Source organism: Globicephala melas, chromosome 1 (assembly GCF_963455315.2).
Source record: "Globicephala melas chromosome 1, mGloMel1.2, whole genome shotgun sequence".
Classification (NCBI taxonomy): Eukaryota; Metazoa; Chordata; class Mammalia; order Artiodactyla; family Delphinidae; genus Globicephala; species Globicephala melas.
In genome coordinates, this window is record NC_083314.1 from 90,083,900 (window position 1) to 90,100,573 (window position 16,674).

General features: G+C 35.9%; 1 protein-coding gene across 5 annotated transcripts in view; it reads right to left on the reverse strand.

Annotated features, from left to right (window-relative positions):
- RAP1A (RAP1A, member of RAS oncogene family) overlaps positions 1–16,674 on the reverse strand; it is a 74,038-nt gene that overhangs the window by 8,332 nt on the left and 49,032 nt on the right. For 4 of the 5 annotated variants that reach the window (XM_060301347.2, XM_030869023.3, XM_060301358.2 and 1 more), the window contains 5 exons: positions 13,598–13,681; positions 10,277–10,345; positions 8,208–8,264; positions 5,330–5,470; positions 3,725–3,868 (listed from right to left, as the gene is read on the reverse strand). In XM_060301347.2, the coding sequence (XP_060157330.1) occupies positions 3,725–3,868; positions 5,330–5,470; positions 8,208–8,264; positions 10,277–10,345; positions 13,598–13,654 (468 nt within the window). In that variant the 5' untranslated portion in view covers positions 13,655–13,681. The remainder of the gene's footprint in view (positions 1–3,724; positions 3,869–5,329; positions 5,471–8,207; positions 8,265–10,276; positions 10,346–13,597; positions 13,682–16,674) is intronic. The other variant, XM_030869025.3, reaches the window with a different exon arrangement.

The window sequence follows — 16,674 nt, forward strand, 5'->3', positions numbered from 1 at the left end:
AAGCAGACTCACAGATACAAAGAACAAACTAGTGGTTACCAGTGGGGAGAGGAAGGGGGGAGGGGCAATACAGGGGTAGGGGTTAAGAGGTACAAACTATTAGGTATAAAATAAGCTACAACGATATATGGGGAATATATGGGGAATAGCAACATGGGGAATATAACCAATATTTTATAATAACTATAAATGGAGTAAAACCTTTAAAAATTATGAATCACTACACTGTACACCTATAACATATAATATTGTACAGCAAACTATACTTCAATTTAAAAAATAATGGTCCTAAGATTACAAGCCTAAATTAATTGTTGAAGGGGGGACCCCTTCATTTACCCCCCTTTGGGATAAACAGATTTATCCCAAAGCTATTGATTCATTTATATTCTTTTCTTTCTGGTCCATCCTACCCACTCTCCCATTTTCTTTCAACCATTTAATTCTATTATCTTATTTCTAAGAAAGTTGAAAACTTAAGAGTTTATGAACAAAATGGTAGTTTCTGTTTCACAGCTCCAAAGCCCTTCAAGAACTTAATGTTCATAAGCCATAAACAAAATCTCATTAGTTCCCCAGCCTCAGTGCATAATCTATAAGTGAAAAATAACAAAAGGATAAACTAAAATAGTAAATTAATCAAAACAGCATGTTTCTTCATGGTAGCCATGGGTTTCTGGTACTAAACAAAATGGTAACTGGTTTTGTGGTATTACACTTAAGGATTTCCTTGGCAAACGGTGCCTACCTCACAGCAGCAGTGATGAGGGCAAGTTCGAACTATAGTTATTAGGTTAGATATGCTGAAAGCCCTCAGTCTAGGTTCTTCCTCATCCTTCTGAACTATAGAAAAATCTAAAGGGAACACAGAATAATTTCTCAATCCCTCTATCACTCCTTAATTGGGATGTTTTGATTCCAATTATTATTCCAGCATCAGCAAAGAACAATTAATTCTTGATTAAGACTGATGTGATTCTGATACAGCTATGTACTACTTTCAAAACACAACAAAAATGATGAGTTTTTAAAAAAAATATTTATTTATTTTTATTTATTTATTTATTTTGGCTGTGCCGTGTCTTAGCTGTGGCACATGGGATCTTCGTTGCAGCATGCGGGACCTTTTTTTTTTTTTTTAAGTTGAGGCATGCAGACTTCTTACTTGCGGCGTGCATGCGGGATCTAGTTCCCCGACCAGGAATCAAACCTGGGCCCCCTGCATTGGGAGAATGGAGTCTTACCCACTGGACCTCCAGCGAAGTCCCAAGAGTTTTTTTTAAAAAAATTATATATTCTCTGATATAGATAGTAGAGAATTAGAGGGCAATTTAGTTAAGCAGGATGTCCCTGTATGATTTCAAACTTGAGTCCAAGAGTTCAATCATGTGAAAGTATGATCTCTCTATCTTCAGGCACTCAGAAATCACACACATATTTTCAAGGCATTAGCTGTCTAAGGAACTATTAACTACCCCCAAAACTCCATAGTTGGATTATTAGGCTATCAAGAGAGAAATATTAAAAGAAAGAAATTATTACACTCTCAAGAATTTCTAGCATAAAGTTTGTATGTTTTCCAAAAGAGTAAAGAACCTTAAGTAGCTAATGTATTTCATTTTGTTGTATTTTTTTTCTATTTTTGTTTTATAAACCTTCATGTCAACGGTTGATTTCAACGAGACTACTGTGAAAAAGCACCTCTGCTGCATGGGAAACTGAAACCCAGAGGAGGGAGATCTAGTAGCATGTAAGTTCCCACAAACAGGTAATGCTTGAAAGGTAAGGAATACCTCTGTCCACTGTGCTCACTGGACCCTGGCCCAACTCAACCTCGGCCGAGTCCTATGAACTTGGTGGTCGGGTACCAGTGAGGGTGATCACAGGACAGCAGGAACTATATCTCTAAGGCCAATCATCCTGCAGATGGTGACCGTGCACTACTACTCCCCTAGCCAAGCTCATTGTTTTACCTCATGTGTTTATGTGTTTTACCTTAACGTTCTCTCTCTTTTCTTTTTTGGTGGTGGTGTGGGGGAGACTAAACCAAAAATCAACATTTTATGATCAGCCATGTTTTTCAGGATAACATCTATGAAACTGTAATTCCACAACAGAGAAAGTTGAAACTAGAAGCATTTCATACTTCCTTTCATTTACTTGGCAGTGAATTACAAATAACTGTTGTTGAAGATCTCAGCAGGACTTGTTCTCCATTAGGATGTAAACTTCTTGAGGGCAAGAATAGTCTCTGTCTAAATGACTGTTACCCTGGTGCCTAACACAGTGGAACATAGGAACACAATGAATATTTGCTGAATAAATAAAATTTATGAATTTCTTATTTTTATGTATTTATTAAAACTGGTTTTATCTGAAAGACAAGCTTTGACTTATTATTTGTAAAACTTATTTATTTATTTATGGCTGCGTTGGGTCTTCATTGTGGTGCGCGGGTTTCTCATTGCGGTGGCTTCTCTTTGCTGTGGAGCACGGGCTCTAGGGCGTGGGCGCGTGGGCTCAGCTGCTCCGCGGCATGTGGGATCTTCCCGGTCTGGGGCTCAAACCCGTGTCCCCTGCATTGGCCGGCGGGTTCTTAACCACCTCGCCACCAGCGAAGTCCCACAACCTTAAATTTTCTTCGTGCCACACATTTAAAGTAATTTGGTCATTTAAAAAGTCAAATAATAGTCTACAACCATAATATCAGTGAAGGAAAAGTGACCAAAAGAACCAAAGGCCAGAGAGGAATCATAAGCAAAAACACACCAGAGGACTCTGATAACCTAAACCAGTCTTAACTCTCATCTATGTTGTAAGTGTGCTGAACTCTGACTGATTACCTGTGATGCTACAAATGGCAAGCACACTGGCAAATGAAGACTTCTGTACTACTGGGAAAGGAAAGAAGCCTATTCTGCTTTTTTTTTTAAGAAAAAAAAGGCTTATGTTAAAATTAACAAAAAGCAAAGGAACCTCTTAAGATTTTGCTTGGATGTAGTGGTTGCAGTTGGGGATTGCACTAATCTTTTAGGGATCCAGTAAACTATTGGCCCTTTACATCCAGGCAGGCAAGCTTACTTGTTAAGCATTCCTGTCCCCAGCTATGTTCTCAGGATAGTGGAGTAGTTAAGTCACGGACAAAAAAAGCCTTGTGCACCTGCTGTTATCAGGCCTAAAAGACCGAGTGAATCATAGTTCTGTATCCATCCACACTCACACAGATTCTTCCCTTTGAGTCATGCACCAAAGGGAAGCAGGACTCAAAACACCAAATTCCATGATATCTTTCTGTACAACGTAAGTTCATTACAGTAACTACTTTGATTTTTTTTTATTTTTCTACTTGACTTTACAACCTTTTTACACACATCTGTATAGGTAATTGTTATAATACAAGGGTGATGTGACAATTTTCACACACTACTTTCTGGCTTATCATTTAGAGGCTTAGCAGGACTTTAAAAAACATATTCTTTAACTTAAACCACCTCTTTGCCAACAAGGTAAATATAAGTGTCCTCATCACAGCCAACAAAGTGATTTCATATAAGAGAAGGAATAAGGTTTCTAGGAATTACTTAGTGCTTTCCATAAATTGATAGATAAAGACTACTTAAAAGAACACCACTTTTTCTTTTTTAAAAAATGTTTTTGGCTGTTAACTTGAATGAAAGGAAACTAAAAAGGCACTTATTTGTGCTGCCTAGCAGCTGTAGTTTACCTCATTAACGTTGATCTTCGACTTTGCAGAAGATTCTAAAAAGGCACAGTTACACCACTGTCTTGCTAAATTCTGACCCTGTTCTTTGCCAACTACTCGCTCATCTTCCAGGTCACATTTATTACCAACCAAAATCATTGGAACCTGCGAGAAGGAAAAAATCATATAATAAGCCCTAACATACTTGTTACTCAGCCTTTTATAAGTAAGCAACTACCAGCCACCAACTGAAATGTGTTAGTTAGGACTATAATCTTCATCAAGTGCTTAAAAAAAGGTGTATGTACGTGTGTTGGGGGGAAAATGGAGGGGGAAGAGACAGAAAAAATATGGACAAGATTCTACAACACTGATCTGCTAAATTATTTTAAGACTATAATCCCAAAATGCTCAGGTGGACTAATGCTAATGGCTGAATTCCAAGTAGAAAAATCTGAAGGAAAAGGAACCTCCTGCAATACTCATTGTCTTGGTGTGTTTTAAGTGCCTCATCTCACAGGACCAAAAAATGCCAATAGTAGCGGCAAGACCAACACGTTAATAAGTTTTACTTCTACAACTGACATCTAGATCTGAAGACTAGCTTAGGTGAGATATTAAGGAAAAGAATAAAAATACAGCCACTGAGTAGCTATGTCTTCATCTACAACTCAATCTTTAGTTTATTACATGGGATAAAGAGATTAACATTACCAGAATTCAGTGATTTGCATGTAATTGCCTATGAAAAGAGAACTCTCTTAGATGAATTAGTCATGGGAAGAAAGAGAACTATTCATTAGGTTATGGTTGGTCATGAGTCATATGGTGCAAATTCCTCCCGCCTACAGTATTACCCAAAGTTGAGGTCTTAAGCAGGTGCCTATGTTCCCATTAATAATGAGAGAGAACACACAAAAACAGAAAAGAAGGTACAAATGAAATTTTATATCCTAATTTATACAACTTTTGAAAAAGGAACTTTCTGTAGCTCAAAACTGAGACAAACGTAAAATATACATTTAATCTTTGCAAAAAGGCAAAACAACAATGATGCTATTCATCAAATAAGACAAGAATTCTAAAACAGTATATTTTACCACAATAAAAAATTAACATTAAAAAAAGAATTCTAAAACAAAAACAAAAAAATATATAAAAATGTAAGTTAATTAAAATCTTTAACATAATTCAAAGGAAAAAACTAAGTAAAAACTGTACCAACAGAATTTTAGAAATAGGAACACAGCATTACGGTTCTTAATAATGTTCTCTGAACACTGTTTCTGACATAACTACCAACTTTCCAAGCCCAACTGGAGTCCCCCTTCTTCTACCAAGTACTCTTTGATTCTTCTTTCTCCAATCCACTTATGACCCACATAGCACCATGTAGGTCATAAGTACAGTAGAGAAAGAAGAACTTTACATACGTGTCCTTCTTTTCTAATCATCTCAGCATATTATCTGTAGGTAAATTTAGAAAGCTTAAAAACGTTTTTGGTCACCAGGGCTCTTAGGCGCATGGTAAATACCCTCTAAATCCTCTACTGATAGAGAAAATGGACACTTTTTATTTGGCCATAGAGAGATGGCAGTATGCTATATATATAGAGAAATACTTACATCTTCTGTGTCCTTAACCCGTAAAATCTGTTCCCTCAGGTCTTGTAAGTCATTAAATGTGGACTGAGCTGTAATAGAATATACTAGTGCAAACCCTTGGCCATTCTTCATATACAAATCTCTCATCGCTGTAAATTGCTCCTATAAAAAAAATATGCAATTATAAATATGACTTCTTAAATGTATATTGAAACAATTTAAATCAGAATAATCACAAGTGAGCTACTGAATTTTTTTTTTTAATGTATGTATGTATGTATATATAAATATTTTTTGGCTGCATTAGGTCTTCGTTGCTGCACGCAGGTTTTCTTTAGTTGCGAGCGGGGGCTGCTCTTCGTTGCGGTGCACGGGCTTCTTATTGCGGTGGCTTCTCTTGTTGCGGAGCACAGGCTCTAGGCACACGGGCTTCAGTAGTTGCAGTACGCAGGCTCAGTAGTTGTGGCTCGCGGGCTCCAGAAAGCAGGCTCAGTAGTTGTAGTGCACGGGCTTAGTTGCTCCGCGGCATGTGGGATCTTCCTGGACCAGGGCTCAAACCTGTATCCCCTGCATTGGCAGGCAGATTCGTAACCACTGCGCCATCAGGGAAGCCCTGAATTCTTTATTACATGTTATCATGACAGGAAACATAAGACGTGATACACGGTTTCTGGAAAATTTGACATGAATGTCCCTGTCCCCTACGTACATGACTAGAAACAGCTACAGAATTAGAACGGAAATCTTAACCACTTTAATTTGTTTCTGTGTGATTTAGAAAAACTGCATATAGTTCCTTTTTATATACAGATTTTAATTATTTTGGTGCTACAAAAGATGATGTCCAAGGTAGTGGTTTTGGAAAAGAGAAGTCCAAGTACTGAACTCTGAGGCCCTCCAACATTAAGAGGTTGGGGAAATGAAGACAAATCAGGAAAGGAGACTTAGGAGTAACGAATCATACAGGGAGAAAAGCAAGCAAGTGTTGTTTCCTAGAAGTCAAATGAATAAAATTTTTACAGATAAGGATAATGATCTACTGAGTCAAAGGTTGCTGAAAAGTCAAGAAGGTTGAGGATATATCCGAGGGATTGATTATGAATGACAGACCATGGACTTGAAGCTGTATAAAGAGGGGGTTGAGGATATGATAGATAATCAGAGATGTTAGATTTAACAGACTGCAGATTACAGTCAGGTTGAAAGGTATGAAAGGAAGTGAGATGGAGAAACAAGAGATGGTTAGTAGAGAGTAGGACACTTGAAAATGAGATTTAAGATGGTATTATGTTACTGGTAATCATATAGTCTAGGGTAAAGACCACGGGCATGAATGACTGTAGCAGGGTGGAGGTCAAGGACCTGAGAGGCCAAGCTACTGGATCATCTATATTACCCGTAAAGATTCTATTTGGATACTAAAATCACCAAGAATTTGGACTAAAGCAGTGTTGGAGAAAGTAAGCAAAAATCCTTAAGGAGTAAGGAGTGATCTAGAACAAGATCAAAGAGCATCAACTACTTTCCAAACGTTATGCAAGGCACTGGGGACAGAGAAGTAAACAGAAAATTACAACACAGCATGCTGAGTGCTAGGATGGTATAAATACAAGATATTTGAGAGCAAAAGCGGAAGATCTCTGCAGAAGGGGAAAATTTTAATTTGGACAAGAGGAGGAAGAAACAATGCCCTCACACTTGTGGAGGCTGTGAAAGGAAGAAATAGAAAGTTTTTTTTTTTTTTAACTGTTGGGGTCTTTGGGAACAAAGGAGAATTATTGCTGATTCAGAAGCTAGGAAATTTGGGGGTTGGACGAAGTGGCAAGAGGGGGAGGTCTCAATTCAGCTGATATAAGAAAGAAGGAGTTCCAGTGATCCAAAGCTTCCTGTTGGAATCAAGATCCATTTTCCCACAAAAGAATAGAAAAATATGGTATAATTCGTACTCTAATTGCTCCAGTCTGCTTAAGTTTTTTTTTGATCTGAAGCTTTCTTACCATTTATAAAATTATAGTGGGAATATTTGTGCTGAATTTTAAAACAACTTAAAACATTTAAGAATACCATCCATTTTAAAGCTAGGAATTGCCTAATAGGTAAAGTCTACGTATATGGAGAAAAAAAAAAGAAAAGAAAATCATTTAATGTGTGCATTTTTTGTGGTAGTATAATTGTGGCAGAATAAAACCATCATTAATTAATTAAACAATTAAAAAGGTGAGGACAAATGAAGACAATGAAAATAAAAGCAAATACACATATACACAAATACACAAATACACAAATATAAAAGACATTTTGTGCCAAGTGATTTATAATCACTATCTCATTTGATCATTATAAGCACCCTATAATGTACTAAACGTCACTATACTCATTTAAGCATGTGAAAAATGAGGCTCAAAATAATCCTAAAGATTTTTGTCAGAACACATGTATCTGTCACCAGTCCCTTGAGATGTTAAAATGCTAATAAAAAGCAAAAAAAGTTTTTTAAATAAATGAATGACCATGGTGTTAAGAGTCAGTCTTATTTAAACCCAGAGAAATACCTATTTTAACTAAAATTCCGTATTTAAAATACTTTCCTTTTGTTTGTTCGTTTAAAGCACTAAGAGCATAATCCTTACCTCAATACAGGGAAAAGAAACTCAACACACAGATTCTGTAGGTGAGCGCAACATACAATTTAATAGTGATATGTGGGCATTAAGTACATCACAGATAGTTTCACACACATAAGAAAATTTAGGAAGCCCTACGTTTAGAGACTTAACGTTCTTAATCAGAACAAATGCTTTTACTCACAGAAATCATTCAGGTGACCATATACTGTTCACAAATGAAAATCTGTCCACCCACCCTACCCCCGCCAAAAAAAAAGAGAAAACATCCTTACTGTTCCTGCTGTATCCAGGATTTCGAGCATACACTGTTGGCAGTCTACTTCAACTTGCTGTTAGGGTCAGGGCAGGGGGGTGGGGGGTGGAGGGGGATGAAAAAGTAACATCAAAATGTCAGTCTGTTTTCCTCCCACCTCTTCACTCAAAGTCCTTATTAACAACTACAAAACCTTTCTCTAGCAGTTTGCTGTATTGGTGGAGACCAAGTTGGTACCACAGTAAAGAACAGGAGGTCTCAAACACATTCTATTAATAATACAGAAGCTAGGACTGTTAATCCTGAGTTTAGATATTTTTCTGACCACTATAAACTCTGAGTAATGATTGTTGTTATTATTAGAAGCCAATGGTCATATTCTGCAATTTAAGAAAAACTGCAACAAACAGGTATAGTTCTAACAGGGAAAAAAAAATGTATAAAGTATGTATATTTATATTATCTTCAAAACAAAGCACAAAAGCAGCTCAAAACAGCCAATATCTGGGGGTAAAGAAAACTTTGCCAACTTACCAGATTCAAGTTGTCAAAGTTTTACTAAAATATGCCCAAATTTAATACAAAGGAAATTCTTAAGAGATAAAGGGAACACAATAACACTGAACCTATAGAGTTCTCAAGACTTTAAAAAAAGGTACTTCTTTGGAAAAGCTGTGTGTATAAGGTGAAATTTCATATACTGAATTCTACTTTCCCAGGGCTTTACAGAAGAGAAGATTGTCCTAAAGAAAGTATCAACTATTAGCTGTGAGGAAAATGTTCAATAAAGAAGGGATTAAGAAAAGTGCTTCAGCACTCAAGGTACATATCTCCGTTTGTAGTTAAAGCTTTAACCAGCAACTTATTTGGGGGAAATTTCAGTAATGCAACATGGTCTTCTAAAAATAAACATATTAACCTAAGGACTATTTTAAACTCTGCTTCTCTGTCAGATCAGGAATTGATGAGGAGCACCACAGGTGGATCTACAAACTCACTGTCTACCACTTACGGGACAAATATGATAACAACCTGCACAATCTGTGAATGGGCATGTTCAATGAACAATGAATTAGGTCTGTAGTTTCTCAATATATATCACAATTTTGTTTCCAATTTACAGATAATGAAACTGCTCTGCCAGTAGGCTTGATGAACTTAATTCAGCAAAAGTTATAGCACTATTTAAAGGTAAATTCTAAAACATCTACCAAAGCAACCCTTTCTTATTTGTTGAAAGGCAGGTTAATCTTTTTGGGGGGCAGTGGGGTATATCGTTGGTTACTAGGCTTTCTTACAACACTGTCTCTTCCCCCCCCCCATAACATACTTGGGAAATAAAATCATGAAAATTCTCCACAATTCTAGCTAGTCTTATAGTTAAATAAAATAGTATTTTTTGTCAAGACCAACTATTAAAATTTTTTTTCCTTTTAAATAAGCTTTATTTTTTAGAAAGCAGCTTTTGGTTCACAGCAACACTGAGCAGAAAGTACAGAGTTCCGATACACCCTTTTCCTGCTCCCTGCTAGCCTCCCCCACTATCAGCATCCTGCATCAGAGTGGTACATTTGTGAGAATCAATGAACCTTCCTGTATCAACACATCATTATCCTGCAAAGTCCACAGTTAGCAATTTTACTCTTGGTGTTCTGGTGTTACAGAATCCAACTCCAACTATTTACAGTTTAAAGGAGAAATATTTTTTAAGTTATTATACAACTAAACAAAAATAACTTTCAGTTACTGTATAACTTCAAGCATAAAGTGTTCTCAATTTTAGTTCACAAAAAGAGTAATCAAAAATATACCTATTTATATGCAATTTTTCTACATTAAAAGAATTCCCACCAGGAAAATGTGTACATTAAAGAACAGATTACTAATCAGTAACAGAACATGGAGCTCTCTATAGCTAATAAGCAGTGTTCTACGAAAAGTATTTTGTCTTGGTGAAACTTTTAAAAACAAATACAGAACATCTGTATCATTTCTCAAAACTATTTTCAAAAAAGCAATTCCATGGATCAAGTTTTAAAGTCATAAGAAACTACTTGTAAGCATGTGTATACAAGTTTCATATTTTACCTTTCTGTAGGAATCTTCTATCGTTGGGTCATATTTTTCAACAAAAATTCCCTGAACAAATTGAACTGTCTAGAAATTTAAAAAAAGCAGACAAAAGTTAAGGACTTAAAAGAAAAATCAGCCCCTCTTAAATGTTACTTAACTTCGCAAAGTGGTAAAGGTTAAATGTAATTATATGAAAACTCTGCGTAAACATGCAAATGTGAAGTGTCATTATTTTTCAATATAAGGATACATTCATAATTAAGAGTACACTTATGAAAGGAGGTGGTCATGTTAAAAACTGTCATCAATGCTGCTGCTGACATTACACTGTTAAATAATTACTATATTAAGTTTTAAAATACTACCAGGATACAAATAAGGACATGGATTCTAATCTACTAAAACGTGAAAATTTATCAGTATTTAAACTCCTATTACCCCTCTATGTATCTATAGCAAGTTTTATCTCATACCCTCAAAGGAGAGAGACAAAACATTGTAAATTTTAAAAAGTCTTGAACAGTCTTTCTAATTGTGGGGGAAAACAGAAGAGGGAATTAAAATTTATTGAGTTTATTAAATTTATAATTACATTCAAATTTCATATTCACCCCAGAAGTAGTTATTTTTCTGATTTGCCAGCTGAGATTCAAACATATACCTTCCTGATTCCAAAGCCTTACTCTTTGCATAGGAAAACATTACCTACTCATCTTTTTCAGATTATCTACTTTTATCTCTAAAATTTCTATAAACAAAGATGGGAAACTAGGTATTTTACCATTCAGTAAATGAAAAGAAGTACAGAAGATGGTTGTGAAATATTTCCTAGATAGCTTTAGAACGGGGTCTGGTACATCACTGCCTAAAAGCAAGGGTAAGAATGTGGACTGAGGTCATTCACACTTCAATTAGCCAGAGGAATATTTTATATACTATTTTAGCTTGAATTAAATAGATTAATTTGAATATAGTAAACTTCTTCAGCTATCTATAATGGTGGTTCCATTTCCTCAGCTCTCATTTACTCTTCAACCCACCCCAGGATGGTTATGGCATCATCACCTTACTGTAGCTGCTTTTATCACATCCAGCTACTATGCTATGACTTCTGAGCAGTCAAGTAAAGGTACATTATTTACATTCAAGTACAAGATACATTCTTCTATGCTGGATCCTCCAATCCTACCTACTCTTTAAATGTTGAGAGGTACTCAGAGCCCAGTCCTGAGTTCTCTTCTCTCTCTAGTCTCTCCCTAGACAACCTCATTAATTCCTATGGATTTTAAATTAATTTATTTATTTTAAAAAGGTAATTCATGGACGTAGGACAAAATGCAAAAGACACAAAAACATATGTAATGGTAACTAATTCTATTTACCATCTTTTCCAATTCCACTCCCAAGGAAGTAATTGATATGTTATCTGCAGCTTATTGAACCTTGCAAAAATAGCCTCTGTTCTTTTATAATATCTCCCCCCCTCATTCTTCCTTTCTTATAAAACACATATGGTACTCTACACTGCTTAGTATCTTTTTCCTCCTAAGTAATACAGCTTAGATATCATTAATTATCAGTATATACAGAGCTGCTGCATTCTTTTTAATGGTTTATAGGATTCTACTCAAAATACGTATTAAAAACTTATTTAGCCCCTACTGGTAGACATTTAGGTTGTTTCCAAACTCTTGCCACTGTAAAGAATGTTGTAATAGACATCCTTGACCATGTCATTTTGTATATGTGAACTTATGTGTGGGATACATTTCCAGAAAGGGACTTGCTGAATTGAAAGTTACATGCATTTAAAATAACGGATACCAAGAGGGAAGAGATATGGGGATATATGTATAACTGATTCACTTTGTTATAAAGCAGAAACTGACACACCATTGTAAAGCAATTATACTTTAATAAAGATGTTAAAAAATAAAAAAAAATTAAAAAAATAATAAAATAACAGATACTCGCAAACATTCACCACAGAGGTACTAAATTACACTCCTAACAGTAACATAATTCCCATAAAATAAATACCATAGATATATTCATGGCAACCCAAATCATACCACAAGTCTCTCTTTTAAGCTATTGTCTTGAGGATGTGATGTTTATTTGATGTATTTACTTGAACATCTCACAAGCACATGACGTTTGACATGACTCTTGATTTTCACTCTCAAATCTGCTCATTCTCCAGTGCTTTCCTTCTACTTCTTTAATGGTCCATTCATAAAATCAGTAGCTTGACTGTGAAATTTGGGAGTCACCCTCAACAGCTCCTTCTCTCCTAGTCCCCATATCAATCTAGCACTAAGTTAATTGTCAATTCTACCTCCTATTTAACTCTCAAAACATCTACTTTTCTCTTCTTCACTGCTAATATAAGCTTCTACAAACAATAATGTGGTGTATTGCATTAACTCCCAACTTGTTTCCCACATCTTCTCTGCCTGTCTTCTAAATTACTCTTGATAGAACAAAGTGCTCTCTTTAAAACATATATCCAATTCTGTCACCACCACCACCCTCCCAAAACCCTACTTCAACAGCTTCTCATTGTCATTAGGAATAAATTCCAAGTTCTTACATGGTCTTCAAGTCATGATCTGGCCCCTGCTTATCTCTCACCTCATTTCCCTCTACTTTCTTCCCGGTTCACTCCTATCCCAGCTACTGTGACCCTTCTCAGTTGTTCAAATGCTAATTTAGGTTCCCTTGTCATAGAGGTCTCTTAACAATATATACTTTTCTTTCAAAGTATCTCTCTCACAATTATAATCAAGTAGTTCTTTGATTAATTGTGTATCTATTACATCTCCTCCACTATAATGTAAGCTCTGTGAGGGAGACTGTGACTGTTTTTGTTCACTGTTGTAACTTTAGAGTCTGACGTTATAGACGCTCAATGAACACTTCCTAAATAAATACAGCATGTGTACAAAAAAATGACCTTTATTCCACTTAAGTCTGGGATGGGGGTAGGGCAGGAGTTACTCCACTGGTACTTGTAATAATCAGTCTCCCACACTAGAATGTAAGTTCCTTAACAATGAAAACAATTTTTATTCCTCTTTGAATCACAAACACTAGTGCTTAACATAAAATAGGTAGCCAATAAATATTTGATAAATGAAAGAATGAATGAGCCACCATTATAAAACTACACATCCATGGTTACTGAATGAGTCCTTGTACCCTGGTAGGCCAGATATTAGGCATATAAAACATACTGCCACCTTTTCTCTTGAGCGACTAGAAGTTGTAAAGCAAGAAAATATCACCGTTCTTCTTGCATTATATTAATTAATTATAGTTAGGTGGCTAACTTACCAGAGCAGACTTCCCCACGCCTCCTGAACCAAGGACCACTAGCTTGTACTCACGCATGATGTGGTCTTTTTAAATACTGACAATCTGGGGGAAAAAAAAAATCAAAGATTAATAAACATGCTAAGAATAGCCTAAGAATGTACAACTGTTACATGAAATAACATGACATTTTGTTTTTTGTTTGTTTTTTCCCTTAAAACTATCAAGAGGAAGACAGAGGCTATACAACAAAACCATGAATATTTTAATACAAATTTATAGGATCACTGCCAGGCATTTTAGTTCATTACAGATTATCTTTGACTAGTCATCAATCATTAGCCTGTTCATGTTACTTCGTATTTGATCAGAAAATAAGATGATTAAAACTAGTAGTTATAGCTACAATCACGAGCTCTTTACGAAGCTATCACTTAAACTTACATACTTTTTTGAAAAGTTCACTCATGAGCTTGAATATAATGAAAATGCTATTTTATTTGCTTAAAATATCATATGTAATTCTATACTGTTTTGTTCATTATTGTATTATTGGTGAACCACATAAACTGTTACCTCAAATATTATTATGATACAAATGGGAAAATGTAGATGAAATTGTTGAAACTCTGTAGGTAGGTACTGCTGGTTTATTTCATAAGGCCCAAATTGCTGGGACGGGGGGAGGGGAATAAATATAAACTTTATTTTTTATCTCCATGATTATCTTAAAAAGATACAAAAGAATTTCCAATGATCATGATGGTGTAAATAGGAATGAACTTTCCATCCCACAATAAACAGCTAAAACACCAAACAAAATATATGAAACAACTGTTTGCAAGACATGGTTGGACAATAAGCAGTAAAGCACTGTGATCTCTGAGAGGTGGGAAGGAAATGAAGTGAGACCTACACCTGCCCTGGCTTTCTGCCTAGAGGTACTTTTCAGATTGTGATGCAGGGAGAAAAAACTCAAGCAGAGAAGTTACCAGAGAAGTGGGAGTTATGCACAGAAAACTCCAGAAATCTGCACAGGGGTCCACCTGAGTCTGCGGCCAAACACTAAGCCAGGCATGCAGGATGAAACTCCATGAGGTAAGGCAAAGAATAAATAGGAATCTGTAAGCTGAGCAATTCCCAGAGGGCTGGGAAATATTGACATTCTGACCAGAAGAGTCTTCTTTGTTGAAAAACAGACAATTCACTTGAAACCCCAGAATATTCATACTTAGTACAGGAGTAAACAAACCCTAGAGTAAAAAATACTCTACATGCTTCCTAAAAAGGCTTAAAAATAAGCCTCAAAAGGATTGAGTCAATCCATAGATAACAACTGCCTGTCAGAACAAGTCCAAGATTTTTTTAAAGAAAAAAAAAATCCACCATTCAACAATATAAAATTTTCAATGTCCACAGCATCCAATAAAAATTAATAGACACATAAGAAAGAAAGAAAATATGACCTGAAACTAGGGTGGGATGAGTCAACTGAAACAGACCCAGAAGTGAGATAATGGAATTAGCCAATGAGGACTCTAAAACTGCTATGATAAATATGCTCAAGGATTTAATGAAAATATGAGGAGAGAAACGGTAGACATAAAAGAACCAAAATGAACTTCTAGTGTTCAAAACCAGTATGTGAAATGGAAATATAACCAGATGGGATTAACATTGTATTAAATACTGCAGAAGGAAATTTCAGAGGAGCTGAGATGAAGATAGAAAAAAGTTGATGAGGAGGGTAAAGAGTGGGGAGATGGAAGGAGAGGGAGAGAGAAAAGAAAAGGAAGAAGAAAAATAAAAGAAGAAAGGAAAACCACAGCTATCAAGTATATGTGTGTAACTGGAATGGGGTGGGGGTGGGGTTGAATAATAAAATACTTTCAAAATTTGATAAAAACTATAAATCCATAGATCCAAGAAACTCAGTGAGCCCTCTCCTTAGTATAAATACAAAGAAAAGCACAAGGCACAATAATCAAATTCCTGAAAAACTGTCAAAGAGAGAAAATCTTACAAGAAGCTAAAGGAAAAAGTTTAGCCACAGAGGAACAAAGTTAAGAAAATATATAGACTTTCTCGAGAAGCTATGCAAGACAGAAGAAAATACATCTTCCAAATGCTTAAAGAAAAATATGGTCAACCTAGAATGCTAAATACAATGAATGTATCCTTCAAAAATGAAAGTGAAATAATTTTTTTTTTCAGATCCAAAAAAAGAGAGAAAAGCTGGGGGAAGAAATAAGTTCACCAACCTGCACTTAAAAAAAAGCAAAAAAAATTCTTCAGGTGGAAGAAAATGATAACAGATGGAAATGTGGATCTACATAAAGAAATGACAATTGGGGCTTCCCTGGTGGCACAGTGGTTAAGAATCCACCTGCCTATGCAGGGGACATGGGTTCGAGCTCTGGTCCGGGAAGACCCCACATGCCACGGAGCAACTAAGCCCGTGCACCACAACTACTGAGCCTGTGTGCCACAACTACTGAAGCCCGCGTGCCTAGAGCCTGTGCTCCACACAAGAGAAGCCACCACAATGAGAAGTCAGTATACAACGAAGAGTAGCCCCCGCGTGCCACAACTAGAGAAAGCCCGTGCGCAGCAACAAACACCCAATGCAGCCAAAAATAAATAAATAATTAATTAATTTAAAAAAAGAAAAAGAAATGACATTACTAAAGAATAAAAAGTACCAGAAATGGTGAGAGTAAATCTACAAGACTTTTTTGGCCTCTTAAAGCAAAAATAACAATGTACCACAGGGTTTACAACATACATAGAAGTAAAATATATTACAATAATAGCACAAGAAAGGGAAGGGAACTGGAAGTATAATGTTCAAGGTTCTTTCAACCAGACAGATCCTCATATCCTTAACCCCCTTTCAAGGCCCCCAGTGATTCTTAGTCTGAGGATTGCTGTCATTTTAACAAGATATGAATTCATCACCTCTCTCATCCAAAAATGTGTACCTTTCGAGAGGGAATCCTAATATAGTAAGGCTTATTTATGCTCCCCAAATTGCCTCCTAGGGCAATAGAATTTGGGGAAAAGCACTCAGAGATTGCCAAATTATTTTGGGTACTCTG